This window comes from Hemibagrus wyckioides, linkage group LG07 (assembly GCF_019097595.1).
Source record: "Hemibagrus wyckioides isolate EC202008001 linkage group LG07, SWU_Hwy_1.0, whole genome shotgun sequence".
Taxonomy (NCBI): domain Eukaryota; kingdom Metazoa; phylum Chordata; class Actinopteri; order Siluriformes; family Bagridae; genus Hemibagrus; species Hemibagrus wyckioides.
In genome coordinates this window covers 3,029,926-3,048,483 of record NC_080716.1, presented here as the reverse complement: position 1 = coordinate 3,048,483, position 18,558 = coordinate 3,029,926, and the positions used below count along the sequence as shown (strand labels likewise).

The 18,558-nt window shown below is 41.3% G+C and overlaps 1 protein-coding gene across 2 annotated transcripts in view; it reads right to left on the bottom strand.

Annotated features, from left to right (window-relative positions):
- epha4a (eph receptor A4a) overlaps positions 1–18,558 on the bottom strand; it is a 33,605-nt gene that overhangs the window by 10,531 nt on the left and 4,516 nt on the right. For both annotated transcript variants that reach the window (XM_058395352.1, XM_058395353.1), the window contains exons 4-6: positions 7,770–7,925; positions 2,942–3,277; positions 875–999 (exon numbers count right to left, since the gene is read on the bottom strand). In XM_058395352.1, coding sequence (XP_058251335.1) covers positions 875–999; positions 2,942–3,277; positions 7,770–7,925 — 617 coding nt within the window. The remainder of the gene's footprint in view (positions 1–874; positions 1,000–2,941; positions 3,278–7,769; positions 7,926–18,558) is intronic.

Genomic DNA, 18,558 nt, shown 5'->3' with positions numbered 1-18,558 from the left:
TGATTGATTGATTATATTATATCAGAAAATTTATAAATATGCTATGACATGATGTGATTGCAGAGTGGGAGGAGCTTAAAGCCTTTTTCAAAGTTGTGGTCCTGCGAGGTGATGAAAAACCCCACAAATCTGATGCTGTCGAGTTTATATATTTTTATTTCTACAGCGTAAAAGACGAAGGTGCGATTTTATCTTTAAGAACACCTAAAAAATGTTTTCCACGGACGTCACCCAAAAGGTCTACCTGTAGTGTCTTGTCTAAGATATCTCTAAACCCACGTGATCAACCGCTTTGTTTGCTATGAAAAAGGAAGCACATAGACCAAGATTCTACGCAGGTCTGATATGAAAAAATAAAGGGGGAAGCTTTGTGTGGGGGGAAACCACAAACCACATTTTTGAAAAAAAACAAAAAAAAAAAAAAAAAACAAAACAAAGTGCCTGTCTATTGTTTGCTCTCCCTCCTATGGGTGTAACCGGAATTTGCTTGAGTAGAAATCCCTGGAGCTTTTCTCTGCATTCATACCACTTTGGTAGTTCCAAATCTACACCAAAGCAAGCAAAGTCACTGGGATTTTTCCTCCATGTCCCCTAATGCATGGCTTGCAGTTGCTGGAGCATAATGTAAGCCTCTGTGTTTGTGTTTATGTGCATTCTTTTTTCTTTCTGTAATCTCTCAATCGTTTCTTCCCTGCTCTCGAGAACCTTCATCTTTCCCTGCTCTCGAGAACCTTCATCTTTCAAGTTTAAAAAAAAAGGTCAGCTAAATATCCCAGGACCTCTTTCTGTAGTTCTTGGCCCCCCTGCTATGAAAGTGAAGGTAATGATGATGGGTTATGATCTTAGGCCACGGTTCCCGTTATACCCTTCTCACCTTCTCGTAGTACTTGACCTCATACTCCAGGATGACGCCGTTGGGCCTCTCGGGCTGCTGCCATGCTAGCATCACACCGTGCCGGGTGATGTCCTTGGCCTGGATGGACGAAACTGGAGAGGGAGCTGGAGACAATGAAAAGAAAAATAAAGAGTAAAACAACATGGAGAGAAAGTCTACACAGCGAGGAGCACTCACTAAAGAACCTGAAGCTCGACTAGTAACCGGGATGCAAATAAAGCTGAACTTGATCAGAATTCTGGCAAATTTTGCTCTGGAGGTCTATTAGACCAATAATGCCAATGGTGAGGGGATAATGGTGCAAATTCCATCCCTATCACCTCAAGATTGGGTAGTAAGCAGGGATGATATCCTTGGCCAGGATGGACAAAACTGGAGAGGGAGCTGGAGAATAATAGAGGGTAAAATAACACGAAGAGACAGTCTAGAGTGCTTACCAAAGAATTTGAAGCGTGAATATTTTAATATTGGTTCTGTTCCCAAGAACTGGGATGAAAGTAACATTGATCATAGATTTGGTGATCCCAGGAAGATTCTAGCAAATTTTAGGCTTAACGTATATTGCATCAGTGGCACCAATGTTAAGGGTATAATAGGTCAAAAATTGGTGCAAGTGCCACCAACAATATCTAGATTTTAAGCATAATCATCATCACTGGATCATCACTGATTTGCTTTTTGAGACAGATGCTGAGTTTTGAACCCTGCTGTTTAACTTTGTTTAAAAGACAAACATATTAGCCCCATGAAGCTATAAACCATTACAGCGACCAAGATATGTTTGCATTATCGCGCTGAGGCAAGGATGAAAAACCCTTTGGAGTGTTGCTTAACGGCAGCAGCTGATCAATGTTGGTTTCGTGTTCCCTGTATGAAAGCTGCTCTCACGAAGGCGCCCGTTATAACAGTACAACCGGCTCGGTTTTCCCGGAGATAAAGACGGCGACTTGCGAGCTTTTTATTTTCTTTCGTAGCCAGACTTTATTATTGGAAGCAAGTCTGCTGTAATCTATATAGCCTTAAATCCACATTCCAGAGACCATGCAAGATCAAGCTGAGGCTTACGGCCTTTCATTTGTCTGAATGGCTGCACAGAGAGGAATGGGAGCTGATTTGGAAGTCAGACTCATAAAAAATCCAGTTGTGTGTGTTGTAAATGCTGAACTGAGACAGGCAAATTGGTTACGTGCACATGGACAGGTGTGTCCGCCATTAATGAGGCACAAACATACACTGCGGCTTCACCAACCTGTAATTAAACACCTTGTAAAAATTTACCACTCAACACTAACAAACCAGGCATCCCGTACACATGCTTAAAAATGCAGGAATGCAAATGCTTTTATTGTCAGAGTAATTGCTTTTGACACTCACATGGCAAGTAGTGATGAGAAAAAAAACTGGTTTTCCATATTTGGGTAGCCGTTTGTGCTACGCATGCTATGCATCAACCTCGCACCTAATCATATGAGGACATTATACTGGTATTCAGTGATGTCATACGGCTGTGTATCCACACAAATTTATATGAAATTATATGATGTGTGAGGACATTTAAAGCCCTCCTATTATTGTGTAAAAACATGCACACGCTTTGCTGATAGCAATTAAATAGGGCTAGCTAATAAACCGGGAACCTCTAGGTGTGAAAATGCATTACTTTATGAATACTAGAACGGCTTGATTATTTGATTGCATATTTAGATTACACAACAGAAAAACAAACCACCAAACAATTCCAACATAATAGGGAATACTGTTATAGGGAAATAAGCAATAATGAACTGCACCTTGAAGTGTTTTTGTATTCCTCTGGTATCACAGCAATGTGATTATTAAAACTATTAAAACAAGTTTTCACTTACGCTATATAAACAATAAAATAAAAAGTGCTGATATGGTTATAACAATTAAGTGAGTTCATTGTTACTATGGCAACGATAACTAAGCACTACAGTCTGAATTGAGGATTGTTACTGTATCCCATATATAAAATATACTAGTATATTTTGGATGCATAAGCGATGGTGGGTTTGTGTCACTTACCGGCCTGGTTGGTGGTGACAGTGACCGAGGCAGCTTGATCAGACCCGGGGCTCTGCGGTGACACGCCATTGATAGCCCACACCTGGAAAGTGTAGTTGGTGTGGGCCTGCAACTCATTTATGGAGACCCGTGTGGTCCGTAAGCTGAGCTGCTGCGGCGAGTAATGGACGCCAACGCCGCATGGCTCGCACCGCTGTCCGTCCGGCCCGCACCGTTTACACACGACGTTGTAAGTAAGATCCTGTCTTCCACCTGAAAACGCTGGTGCTGACCACTCCAAGTTGACCGACGTCTCATTGACATTTGAGATGAGGTGCTGTGGGGCAGACGGTGGTTCTGGTGGAGCAAAGCGAGCAGGCGATTAGATTAGAATATGAGATGAGATGAATTCGCTCTAGAGGGAAATGGAGCATGCTGCAAAAACATGACAGAAAATCTAAATCCACTTCCTTGTCGTAGTTATAGGCTCATTACGACTTGCCAAAATGGCATTCAAAGCATGCAGGGGATCAGTAACTTTATGATATCAAATGTGGATCGTTTTTTTTTTTTTTTCTCCCTCATCAAAAGAGGATTCGTTTCATTTTAAAAAGCCAAATTAGATTAGGGCGTGTTCCAATATTTTTGCACACCACTTCTAGTGCATCGCTATGAACTAGCCGGAATTAAAACAAACAAACAAACAAAAAAAAACCATAATTTTTTGGGATGTGAACAATGAGTGGTGATCAAAGTCATTCCATATTTGCACATTTAGGTCAGTGTTTATTCAGCACGGGCAAAAATGAGAGAGAGGAAGAAATGAGTGCACAAACCCACACAATCCCATGCCCTTTTATTGCGTGTGTGTGTTTCTATAAACCGGGCGCTGCTGAATTTAGGCATAATTACGTTTATGACAAACCGTCGCCGCAAGCATTCCCCTCTGTTTGCTCTGTGTGTGTGTGTGTGTGTTTGAGAGAGATCATGAGATGTTCATCTCTATAACCGAGTGGGTGGCTGATAGGAATCTTATTAATACTAATTGCTTTACCCTTGCGTGCATTTGTGCCCTGTTTAGACCACACACACACACACACACACACACACACATACACACACTAGTGAAATGAAGCTTTTGCAGAAATAAATGTCACAGGCATGAAACACACTCTGAACTCTAGCCAGAACTCAACAAACTCTTCCACAAGCAGATATTTTGCAAAGGGCAGAGTTTCTCCGTCTTTTTTTTTTTCTCCACAGCATGAAAAGCCATTTCTCCAAACATCCTACGGATGTTACGACATGCTAGTTGAGCTTACAGAAAACACAGCTACGCTTTGTAAATAAAGTTAGCTGTTGTACCAGAGCACTCTTTTTGTCAGCAGAAATATATTACTGCCTGCCTGCAAAAGTTGTGTAAAAAGAGAAAGAGAACTCTCTTCAAAGTGCCTGCGTTTCTAAATGAAAACGATCTGTTAGTTAATCCGAAAACAAAACTAGCTACCTAGCTAGCATGGTAAACGCTAAAAAAAACAAACAGGAATTGTTCTCACAGCTCTCGACCAGTGATGTGATACTGTACATAGCTAACTTTGCTAACAGTAATGACAAAAAAAATAGTTTTCTTACATTATATAAAAGTCCAATTTAACAAATTGCAAGTCTGCTAATTAGTAGATCAGCTAGCTAACCTATTTATATAACCTATATTTTTTTTGCCTGATAGCTAAGCTAACAAAATCCCTTGTGAATAAGTGGGCTAGTGTACCAGCAGTTAGCTAACTTGGAAGTCAAGTCAGCTCATTTCAATGCCAGGTTTGCAAATTTTTGAGAGAGAAAATTTGTTTTAGTTTGAATAGAAGCCTACAGTGAGAATGTTTTAGGCTGCTGTTAAATAAATAATGAGAATATATTAAAGTAAGTGAAGACTCAGCTTATGAAATTAAGCTAGAATGTTAACGGTTAGCAAGCTCATCTCAGTGCTAATTTTAGTGACAATGCAGCTCTAATTTGAATAAAAGCTACTTTTCAAGCTATTGTTAAATAGATAATTGGAAACATTTCAATGCAATTAAAGTCCCATATAAGCTAGTTTGCTAGCAGTTAGCTAGTTGGCAAGCTTACTGATATGATTCTTGCTAGCTCAGCAGAAGTCTGCTAATATTATTTCTAAGAGAGCTAATGTTAGTGCTAAAATAATTTTGCATTTTGATTGTAGGCTATATTTTGAAAGGCTCCTGTTATATAAATGGAGCAGAAATTAACCTTTTAGTCTATATCTGACAAAATATTTCATTTGCAAGCAGTTAGCTAGCTAAATATTGTGCATTCTGAAAGTTTAGGCAAAAATGTGTGTGGTAATTACAAGCTGGTAATTTTCAGAGCATCCATCTAGCCAGAATTCCAGGTAAAGCATAATAGTTTTAATTTGAATTCTTTGATTCCTGTAAATAATCTTGCTGTTGTTTTTGTTCCGTTAGAAGAAGATTAATATTTACATCTATATTTATTCCTGATATGCTCTGCAGCCACTTGGTGATTTCTTCTTTCTTGAAACTCTATTTAGCCTGTGTTATTAGCCGGTCTAGACGAGCAATGTTCGACCCGAGTGATGGACAGCAGCTGATTAAGCTCCATTTCAATGCAATAAGGTGTGAAAAAGGGTTATCATAATGGGGTCAGACCTCTTCATCCGTCTCTCTCATGATTTCTCTATTTTTCAAGTCAAACACGGGTAGAAAAAAACTCAAAGTGAATGGAATAAGCAGATGAGCGTGATTAGCAAATGGTCTTTCAGAGGACTGCCTAGCGAAGTCGATATGTTTACGTTCGTTTCTTTCGGCTCGCACATCTGTCACTTCTCAAGAGATTACTGCATCTTTCGACACGCCACGGCTGTTTAGCTTCTGTTGATCATGTATGCGTGCTTGTGTTTTTGTGTTTGAAGCCGTAGCGAGCTAGCTGCAGGCGCTTTGGTTTAATGCGCCTCATACTCTAAAGTACATATTATCAATGGCTTTCTTTTACACACACACACACACACACACACACACACAAACTTGAGTACACACTCATACACACACTTAAACAGCTTGTCTCTACTGTAGATGCGTTATTCACAAGGGTCATGGGATTTCAAGTTGATTGCCAGGTGTTCAAGTGTGTGGGAAATGAGCAAAAGGCTATCAACAGGTTGCGCACACACTAAATAAGTGCAGGGTTTGAAGGTCTGAGCATATTTGTATGTATATATATATGTATGCATATATATACACTATATTGCCAAAAGTATTCGCTCACCTGCCTTGACTCGCATATGAACTTAAGTGACATCCCATTCCTAATCCATAGGGTTCAATATGACGTCGGTCCACCCTTTGCAGCTATAACAGCTTCAACTCTTCTGGGAAGGCTGTCCACAAGGTTTAGGAGTGTGTTTATGGGAATTTTTGACCATTCTTCCAGAAGCGCATTTGTAAGGTCACACACTGATGTTGGACGAGAAGGCCTGGCTCTCAGTCTCCGCTCTAATTCATCCCAAAGGTGTTCTATCGGGTTGAGGTCAGGACTCTGTGCAGGCCAGTCAAGTTCATCCACACCAGACTCTGTCATCCATGTCTTTATGGACCTTGCTTTGGTCACTGGTGCACAGTCATGTTGGAAGAGGAAGGGGCCAGCTCCAAACTGTTCCCACAAAGTTGGGAGCATGGAATTGTCCAAAATGTCTTGGTATGCTGAAGCATTCAGAGTTCCTTTCACTGGAACTAAGGGGCCAAGCCCAGCTCCTGAAAAACAACCCCACACCATAATCCCCCCTCCACCAAACTTTACACTTGGCACAATGCAGTCAGACAAGTACCGTTCTCCTGGCAACCGCCAAACCCAGACTCGTCCATCAGATTGCCAGATGGAGAAGCGCGATTCGTCACTCCAGAGAACGCGTCTCCACTGCTCTAGAGTCCAGTGGCGGCGTGCTTTACACCACCGCATCCGACGCTTTGCATTGCACTTGGTGATGTATGGCTTGGATGCAGCTGCTCGGCCATGGAAACCCATTCCATGAAGCTCTCTGCGCAGTGTTCTTGAGCTAATCTGAAGGCCACATGAAGTTTGGAGGTCTGTAGCGATTGACTCTGCAGAAAGTTGGCGACCTCTTCGCACTATGCGCCTCAGCATCCGCTGACCCCGCTCCGTCAGTTTACGTGGCCTACCACTTCGTGGCTGAGTTGCTGTCGTTCCCAAACACTTCCACGTTCTTATAATACAGCTGACAGTTGACTGTGGAATATTTAGGAGCGAGGAAATTTCACGACTGGATTTGTTGCACAGGTGGCATCCTATCACAGTTCCACGCTGGAATTCACTGAGCTCCTGAGAGCGACCCATTCTTTCACAAATGTTTGTAAAAACAGTCTGCATGCCTAGGTGCTTGATTTTATACACCTGTGGCCATGGAAGTGATTGGAACACCTGATTCTGATTATTTGGATGGGTGAGCGAATACTTTTGGCAATATAGTGTATATATATAAATTATTATTATTAAATAAATATAATTATTAGCACTGATGAGAACACTGTTGTTATATTCTAGTATTCATCATTTAATTAGTTAATTAGCTGTATTTTAGATACAGAAAATGAGACAGGGTCATGTCATGATTATTTAATAAGCTAGGAATAAAAACACAACGTGTTATTTTCTTTTTAAAAAAAGGCCTATATTCTTGCTAGCTGGATTCGACTTCTAGGAATTAGCTAACAGTGCAGTAATAACTGACACAGACTGTTAAACTCTCATGCTTGAGTAAAATATTAGCGTAAGAGGATACAGGTGGAATACATACGGGTGCAGGGCATGGATGCGGGATCCGTCTCGGACCGGAAGTATCCTTTGTCACATGTGCATGACGTGGAGCCTTCACGCACCGAGTAGCTATGAGGAGGACATTTGGAGCAGCCGGCGTCGCTGGCTAAAGCTCTGTAGTAGCCGATTTTACAGGCTGGAAGAAAAAATAAAAAAGAGAGAGAGTGAAAACTTAACATAAATTATTTTTGTATTGATCCAACTCCATTAACAGCATGTTTAATTTAATTACAACTTCACAGAAGAAATGATCCAACAGTGTAAAAAAAAAAACAGACTTTTGGACTGTCGTAAAGCAATACTTCAATTCGTATTCATGTATTGTAATTGTGTGTGTGTGTGTGTGTGTGTGTTTATGTGGTTGCCAGGTCAGCGTCACAGAATGAGGCAGTATTGGAGCACTACGGAATGTTTCAATGAGAGAGAACTCGATGGTTTTATGACACTCTAATTAACAGAGGAAGCGATAGTGCAGGAATGCGCTGTGTCATTCATCCGAACACACTCAACGCACACACACACACACTCACCGCGGCACACACACACACAATATGACGTTTCACTTGAAATTCTAACAGATCATGTAGATTCAGTCTAGTGCAATTGTGTTTCGTCAGTTTAAATAGCTTATTTATTTAAACCAAATCAAATAAGACTAGCCATTCAGTCAAAAGTAATGGCACCCTATCAAAAATGTAATGAGTTAGCATGTGTCTGTGGTGTATATGGTATGAGTCACTGCAGTGGCTGAGCTGCATTATTGGAAGGTTTAAGTCATCATTTTGTTGATTGGGGCTTTGCGTTTTAGGGCAATATATCAAAATGAACATACGGGAGAATCAGTGTTCAGGAAAAAGACAACAGTTGATTATATATATATATATATATATATGTATATAAATATATATATATAAATATATATAAAATACCTTTTTAAATATAAGTTCTAAATGTAAAAAAGACACAGGTCCACTTTGCTTTGGACACCTCAGTAACAACCTGTTAATTCGTCATCTTTTCTTTCTTTCCTTCCTTTTTTTCTTTTTTTTTTTTTTTACAAAACAGGAATCTCTCCACAAGACAACCGCATCAAACTTAATCTCTCTTTCTTCCCTGTCCAACTATCTCCTTTTAATCGTGCAAAAGTGACGGCGCCCCAAGGAGCCGGATTAACACCTCCCCACCTTTCCCTGTCTTCTATCTCTTCAGCGCAACCCATCCATCACTGTCTGCCCGGGGGCCAATCAGCCGCTACATCGAGTGTGATCGGGGACGAAAAGAGATTAACAAGTTTTTCTGTCATCCTCTGAAACGAACATGGCAAAAGAACAGCAGGGGGACGGAGGAAGAAATAGAGATAGGAAGCTCGGGGTCATGACCTTTAGAGGACGGTGTGCTTTGTGTCCGTGCGTTGAGGAATTGAAAAAATTGTCAAAAGGAGAGACAGAGAGTCCATCTGATGAGCTTGGGATCTTTTTAACAAAAACTGAAGGAACGAGTTAATTGGAGGAGTTGCTGAGGCAGATTAGGGGGTGACGGTGGGGTGTGTTAAATGAGTTTTAACACAGATTATTTTAGAAATTTCCTGTAAAATTCCAAAACATTTTGTATCGTATCAGTTATGAAAGTCCAGAGACTTCTATGGAATTGGATAAGCGTAGATTGAACCAAAAATAGATTTATTTTTTCATTTTTTTTTTGAGTGGTCATGGATTACACCTCCAAATATGATCATCATCTTTCCTACATCATGAATATCAAATGCCATTTTAAGCCCTGAGCATTTAGACATCTAATTAACGTAGACAATCTATAGTCTTCTATAGTCCTGTTCCCATCCAGTCGCCCTGCACCCCCACCCCATCCAACCTCACCAAATCTCCAACCACAAACCATGGGAAGTGCTGATCTCTCCATTCACGGCTTAATGGAGGTGTAATTAACAGGCACTGGCTCGTTACTCAGGGGTCAGCAGTCCTCTTCTCCTCACCCATAAAAGAGAAGGAGTTCAGCAGGAAAGAAAAGACTTTAACACGACTTTTACTGGGTGTAAGGCTTCACCCGATCACATGCTAGTCCTACACCAGAGCACGAGACAACAGTGTTAGGAGAACAAAGGTAGTTCAGATCTGTGTATTTCTAAATTCTTAAAACTAAAAAGGAAAGTACGCCATTCAGCTGAGTGACTGCAGGTGCAGCGATAAGCTGCTGGACTGATTTGTAAATCAGCTAGCTCATATTAGAAGAAATATCAACAATATGCTTTGTTTTGTTTTTCTGAAACCTAACATACGGCAAGACAGTTAGCTCACTAAGCATATAATAGGAATTAAAGTAAAAAATAGGCATGTATGTGATCATGTTTGTAACATAAACATAAATTCAGCAGCGTTTCAACCATGAGAAGTGGAGTCTAGCTAGCATGTTTCATGAATTAATCCATAAAAATCGTTTCACCGAAAGCCGATCAGCTTGACCAATGTTCACAGTTGCAGTGGGAGGTGGAGTTTGTAGTCAAAAAAATTAGCTACATAATAAAATGTTTTGCAAAAATCAATAAAGACGCAGCATGTAAACTTCACTATTTCTAGTTATTTAAGCCAATGATGTGGAGATAACGTTTTTTTATTATTATTTGAGTCAGATGTAGAGTTGCCAAAATAGCTGAAAAGCGATTTCAAAATAAATATTAATGAAAAAAAAAATCATTGTTCATCCCAAAAATGTTAAAAATCGTCCAAGAAGACAAGAAAGGGTGAGAGAAAAAATAGAGAACGGGAAAAAAAAACATGGACCAGAGAAGCGAAAGACCAATGTTGGGTGGTCTTCAAAGATTGTGTGTGTGTGTGTGTGTGTGTGTGTTCTCTTGGACACTTTGCACTGCTATATCAGTGCCAGATTATATTTCTTGTTCACACACAGAGACACACACAAACACTAGAGAAACACTAGAGTTGATGCCACATGTTTCAGTTTTCCTCCAGGCCTAGAGCCACTCGCTTTTCCAATCAGCCAAGCCATAATCAAAACGCATCTAATAAACTCTCTTTTTATAACACTCATGAAAAAAAATGCGGCTGAGGAAGAAAAAAAAGAGAAATATTATGAAATATTATGATTTGAAATATTAGAACAGTTTGGCCGTGCTCCCAGAAACGAACTACACTTGTTTTATTCCCTTTTTTTTGGAGAATTAAGAACAATGCTATACTGAATACTGAGCTAACTGGAAATACACACTACGACAGGTTTACACACTCTGGTCAGCTGTTTTTTTCACTGCAGAGAAAGTGTGTGTTCATAGGGTTAGCACTTGTATATCTGTTAATGGCTAACGCACTTGTGGCAGTTTTATGACATTGGCTTATCCTTTATCCTTCTTTAGCTGTGATACAGGAGGGTTAAAGCACCATACCACACACACACATACACACACTTTCTCTGTCTCTCTTGTCTCTCCAGTGTAATCTGACCAGTCCAGGCTCAAAAACATATTCACTTCATTGCTAAACAGTATAAACACAACACAGCTAATAACAAAACTCAAAGCTGGCTAATTAGCGATTAGCAAAGAATACTACACACAGCTAAACCACAAACATAATCACTGGATAATGCCTAAGCTGTTTTAATATATATAATCATCTGAATCCTAAATTTGTAAGCCAAGTTGTAGCCAAAATGCTAGATACAAGCATGCTTCAGTACATAGACTAAATGCTAGCTATGCTAGCTGTTTCATAATCATATATAGAGTCTTCTTATGTCAACCCTGGATGGATATAGTATTATTGTTACTCGCTAGTATTATTACTAAAAATAATCTTTATTTCTGCCCCCCCTCAGTTGCCTGAATGACTATGTTAATTCCACCTCAATGTGTTAATACACACAAACACAGCACAAGGAAAGAAAGCGATAATTAGCGTCCCTTTTCTGTGGAGTGTGAACTGATTAGCTCATTGATCGACTCATGCTCAATTTTCGCTTATTAATTACGTTTCCAGGGACTGATTGAAACGAGACGAGGCCCTGTGCCATGCCGCATGCTAACTCAGCTTTCTGTGTTTGTGTGAGTGTGTGTGTGTGTATGTGTGGTTGATGATGATTGATCTGGCTTTAGCCTCGGTGAGACTCATCCGTCACCAGCGAGCCATCCCTGCTGTCAAAGGTTCTAAAGCTTTAATCCACAGGTATTCACTTATTCATTCATTCGTCTCCTCCCCACCGCTCTTCCTCCTTTTCTTTATCTCTTTTGCTCTTCTGACCAGAAAACATACAGCATCAAGATACAAATATAGATATGCATGAAAGATTTGTGTTTTTCACAAATGCACAGCCAAGCCCACTTCAGGTTTAACTGATACACATAATGACACTGTGTCCCTATTCATGTAAGGTTTAGAGGTAAAGATAAGAAAAAGAAAATCTCCAGCCTTGGTAAGGACAAATCAGTAACCTTCACACGCCACACACAAAAGAACATTGTTGGCCATCTGTGCTACGCGTCCTGATGAGTTTGTACGTTACGAAAGTCCCAGAGGAGAAGAAGAGGACAGTGAAGTGTATAAAGCAACCCCAACGGCTATGGACTTCATATGGAATCACAAACACTTCCCAGCCTGAGGTCCAGAGCTGATGGACAAGAGGCCCTCCTCCACACACACACTCACAGAGTGATTGACTGAAAGCTGGAGGAATGTCTTAACCCGGCAGGGGGTTGGACTGCAGCAGGTGACAGGAGAAAAAGGAGGTAAGCGGCTTCGGCTCATTGTCTTTCCCTCTATGAGTGATCGACGCAGCTGTGGCGGCGCATGCATTTCACCAGAGACGGCCATCTCACATTCCTCCAGACTCATTCGCAGCTCTCCGACGTGTTTTTCGTCCACAGTATCAAAGATCCAAAAGCCTCATTTCCACTCGTTTTCTCACACTCTCTCCATCTCCCGCCTCCCTTGGAGCACTCTGTCTCTCTACCACTCGTTCGTGTTGGTAATTGCTTTGGTGCCTTGGATGGTGTGCTTTTATTTCCCCAACTAGTGCACAGCTGATGTTTTTTTCAAACAAAATGGCTGCCACTGTATATCTGTAACATTGTTTTTCTTCAGACAATTAGCAAATTCTTTAAAACTCTAAGCATATTAATTAGCCTTAATTCAGAACTTGCGTCTTGGACCCCCTGTACGATCCCAGTCCAAAGGTGAGGGTAGGACAACATGGACGCAACAATCTAGCTAGCTAACTGTACGGTTCTGTTATAGTTTTAACAAGCTTATATTTTGACTAACATCTCTTGTCACTTGCTGATCTCATGGATGAGGAGACCCTTCTGAGTTTTTTCCTACCTGGAAGTCGAAGTTAGAGGTTGATATTTAATGTTGCTGCGCTTGTTTTTTCACTGCTACAGAGCAAAATTGTTACATAGGCAACAACAATATCCCCCTGTGAGGCCAGCGTAGCTGCCCAAAGCTAACTTCTTACAGGAATAATGAAAATACCAGACCAAATGTAAAAAATCTGCAGTTTTCCTTTAACAACCCACCATATGCACAATCTCCCAAATCTAACATATCCACTTCATATCCACTGGTACAATATAAATAGGTCTCTCTCGAACCCCCCCTCTACACATTTCTCTCCCCTGCAGCGCACGTATTAGTAGAGCACCTTTCCTACAGTAGGTCGCGCTGAGTGCCATTGAATGGAGAGGTCTGTGTGTGTTAGCGCCAGGCAGAGAGAGAGAAATCGAGGCAGAGAGAAGGGCCCTATTGATTCAGCGGGCTTTTGACATGCTAATGTTCTCACTGTCAGCTTCGGTCCCCCTCTAGCTAAGGGCCTTCAAAGAGCGCCAGATTCACAAAGCAAAGTGTGTGCGTGTGTGTGTGTAGTGAGCTAGGCACTGAATAGACATCCTCGCTTTGCAGCTAGCTCCTGCCTCCGCATCAGGGCAAGCTGGATACAGAGAAAAAGAAACGATCTAGTAGCACCAAGCCAAAACGTACCAGAAACTGGTGTGTACGGAGAACACATTAACGTCTTGCTCTTTTTAATGAGTCTTGCTCCAGCACACACGGAAGTGACCTAATCTTTACTAATATTGACACAAGGTTCCACTGAGATGTTCCTAGCATGTGTGTGTATGTGCATGAATGTTTTTTGTAAGAGGTGTTGAACGAGGTCCTGTGCCGCCATTACCCTCTGATTAATGTCTGTCTCCAAATCCAAAGCGCTAAAGCATCAACGCCATGACCGCGACAGCCGAGTTACAATCCGTCAGCTCTTGCAGGCTTTATTTTGGGAGACTGCATTTAAATCAAACACGATGTGTACATTCAGACCAAGCGTGTGTTATGTCTGTGGGGTTCAAACTGTCGACTGCTGTGCTATGATTGGGTGTTCATTCTGTTCCTCCGTTGCACCTCTGGAACAATTCTTGGCAAGCTTTTTAACGACCGGTAACACAAATGTGCTAATTATACAGGACACCAGACTGGATCCCATGGTGGCTAGCACATCTACAAGTTGGCAGTGCCACTTTCAAATTGACCTGAGAGCAACTTGGTGGAGAAATTTTCATGCCAAGAGTGTTGGACTGCTAATACCGAGAGCTGAAATGGGAACCAGATGGACGAAGGTGGAATTTATGTTTTTAGCCAATATTACTAACAAGAAAATCTTAACAGAATTTTACCTCAAACAAACTTCTAGTTTTTAACAATCAAAATTACACCTTTGTTGTTTCTTCTGGTTCACACAGACCTTGATTCATCTGGATAAGGTTCTCTCTACCAGAAACCCTCAACTTTTTGTGAACAGCCAGCACCTGCATTACCAAGACGTCCATGAACGCCGTCTCTTCACCATAAGCCGTAAAAAGTCAAAACTAATTGCTTCCAATGTCAAACCAAGTGGTTGAGTACGAACAGCTGGTTTGAAAGGGCTCAAATCCACTCGAATATCTTAAGGTAATAGAACAAACCCGCTCACTTCAGCTGGGAGACTTCAAGCCCACCAAACCTCAGCCTCTCCAAATAATTACAAGTATTAATACCTATTGTTCAGTCAGCATGGTGAGCCCTCGGGCATAATTACCTCGATTACACCGCATTGTGGAAACAAGGCTGCCGGCCCTTAAATAATCCCATTACTCCATCCATCTTTTCATCTGGCCGCCGCTCTTACGCATGCACTCTGAGCTAATTGACATCTGTTAACTGACGTCCTATCAGATCTCGGATAAACAGACTTAGAGGGAGCCTACCCCAGGCCACTTCAGTCAAGAATCGCCCCCCAGTGAGGAAAATATGAGCCCACGTCTTGCTAGTTTTCCCACAGGATGGCAAGTTAAAGGAATACCAAAAAAAACGAATGAAAGCTAGCATGGATCGTATGGCATGGTCATATCTGCGTCAGAGTAGGACACATGCTTTCATATCCTGATATAATGTTAAGATAATATGTAAGTATATGTAAATCTATGGCTAAGAGCTTAGTGTCATGGTAGAATGAGAAACAAAAACACTATCTTTAAATAGTTGTAAAATATACTGACAATTTAACATAAACATAGCTATTTCTTCACCAACATGTCTGTTTTTCTCTGTTGCCACATACTATAAAGAAAACGCAAATCCGTCCGGCACAGACAATGAAGACACTTTCAATAATTGTTACATAAGCACCTCTTCCATTAATGTCCACCACAGAAGTCTCTCTGTAGTAACAATAATGGAAATCTAGCAGTGGAACCACCATGGAAAATGATCAACACTTTTTTGAGTAATCAGAACTGAGAATTCAGCATGACCTTGGAACCAGTCAACAATATAGACAATTAGCAAGTATCATTTCCACACCTCTGTGTTGTATTAGCTGTCCATCTTTTTTAACCATATTACCATTTCCGAAGCATATCTTTGTAAGAACATTCATTAGTTCACTTTCACAGTTTATGGGGTCGAGTGTTTACGTTAAAAGGGAACTTGGGGGAATTTGACAAAGGGTCTCCTTCAAATCCAGCCATTTTTTTTCTCTTCCTTCCATGAAACAGTCTAGTGTTTATACAGAGTTGATTTACCAAATGGTACTTGGATTTCATTTGTGTCATTTGTCATCATAAATCAAGCTATGACGCCTTTCCAAATGCTTCATTAGAGGAACAAAACAAGCGCATTCACCAAGTCCCACAATCCATCTGGTGCGTTTGTCTGAAGAAATGTTGGCAACGTCCTAATCAAAACCAAAGACAAAGGCACTCGGTGGTGATGGTGACTGTCAAGTTTAATCTGCCCTACATTTAAATCACTGGGGCAGCGATTTCATGAAGGAAAGGATGGTTCAAGTTTTCCTGTGGATCACCCTCTGTCATTCTTATCCCTGTCTGATGCTAACTCAGAAGACCTCTGACCCTATTGGACAGAAGCCAGCTTTATAAGAAAGCAGCAAAGTGCTAACTGCCCAGCGCCAATTGATGGGGAGTGTTGTCTGGTGGTGATGGTGATGGACAACTCTTCAAACGAACATCAGTGGGTTCTGGTTTAAAAAGATCCCGGGTTAACAGGCAAGGACGAGGTGAGCCATACTCAATACGCCTCACACACATGAGCAGCGAGTCAATGGTAAACACAAAGACTCAAATTTGAGGCTGCTCTGCAGGAGTGACTTAGCGGGATCTTCTAGCTTTCTATACAAATATTACAGTGCTGGAACTTGCTCCTTGCCTGAACTCTAGATGTTAAGACTTTAGCAAGGTGCTTTGCTTTAATATGGTGAAGGTATTAGCGAGCTAACAGTAAGCAGGGTAAGGGAAACTTTACTTTTTAGGCTAGTTCCTTTAAGGAGCTTGCTTGCTGTAAAAATGTAATGATTCGGGCAAATGAAGTTAAGTCTGTCTCAATAACTGTGGACACTCGAAAACCCATCATCCATCAGCCTCTTGACAAGTGAAGGGCTGGGAGATGTCAGGGGCATTTCCGAGCATGAGCAACCAACCAAGATCAACAGCATGGGGTCAAGGAGAATGCACACACATACACCAGCAAACACACACACACTGTCGCTCAAGGCAAACAACAGAACTTTGACAGTGACAAGCACTCAAATTGAAGCATTGCTAGGAAGGAGGCTAAATTCCTTGTGTCACATTCAGAAATCAAGCGAATCCTATTCAGATGTGAGCATGTAATGCGAGACAGTTAGCTATCTCATTTAAATTTAAATGTCGCAATGATTCCAGACTGCTTGCTGCATTGACAAAAAAAGAAAGAAACGCCTCCTCTTCTGCCTCTCATAGAAAGCAAAGCGAATACTATTGTGCGCAACAGACGCAAGTTTGCTGCCTTTGCATTTTCACCTACAAAAATATGCAAATGGTGTATATCAAAGAGCACCCTCTTTTCCTTTTCTCTGTCTCTCGTTCCTACTCAAGACAGCTGACGTCCCATTCACTGTCCAGCGCAGAAGCCCTGGATGCACAACTGAAGGGGATCGTGACAGGAATCAACATATGCGCTTGCCATCAAAAGCCCAGGAATAAAGGACGGAAGTAATGAATATTCATAATGGGAAGCATTTTCAGTGGATGAAGTCTATTGTCTGCTGGAGGAAAAAAAAACATTAGCAACAAGACCCAGCTGAAACCGACGATGAACCCCACACACCTGCTCATAATTATGACAGCACTGAGATAAACAAGCTAGCTTTGGGTAATTAGATGGACATGGCTCACACACACACACACACACACACAATGCTCAGCTTTTTCTTGTTTAGTAAGTACACTAGTTTGGTCAAGATGTGTTCAAATATTAAGTTCCAGCTCACATTTGCTGCAACAACAGTGTGAATCATGTCATGTTTTTTGGTCTGTCTCAAAAATGTACCTTGGAAAGGAGTGTCCATTTTCTGTTAAAAAAATCAGCCTCAGCTTTTCAATATCAAGCACATAAAGGGCAGTTTTCTCATTACACCAACTCCATTTTACCCAAAATGTCAAGTGCATACGGCTTCATACTGTTTCATGGTTTTTTCCCTACCTAAGCCTGCAGACTGATAAACATGTGCCATGGTTCTGTCAGAATTAGAAAACTTACTCCAATGGTTTGAAAGAACTTATTTCCACTTTCTTTTTGGCAGATGAGCAACGCAGAAACCTAAAAAACTATTACAAACAAAAGACGGTATAGTATCCTGTGTCCTTTTTCTGCTTCCATTCATATTTAAGGTCTTCGTGGCTCCTGTCCACTGTCTCTATCAGACGCAGCTGTCAAAACTTTGACATCTTAATCAATCTCGGCCGTGACCCTGGTCTTTGCGTGGGTGTGAACGGTAAAACCGGGATGACCCCCCTGACCCCATCTAGTGTTTCTCTTTTCTCACTCCCAGCCACCCCTCCCGATATCCCGAGCATCCCCAACAATCAGGCAAAGGGTACAACTCACGCCTCCTGGGCTATGAGCCTCATATGCCTTATTCTCAATAGATGCCCCATTGAGATCATCCTCTCCCCCTTGCAACACCCCTCACATTGAAAGTGAACCCATAAGTCCTTTCCTTATCCATATGGGCTTATTAAGGAGACACTGACACTCATCCTCGCCCTGGGAGAGTAGGCCACCTTTTGAACTTTCCTCAATAAGGATGCGGTGAATTGTTGGCTTGCGGAGGATGACATCTGATGGGTTAATCCCTAGAATGGTGGATGCCATGAACCCTGCTAAAAAACGAATCGAAATAGCACACAAACTAAAGTCATCCACTGCACCTGTAAC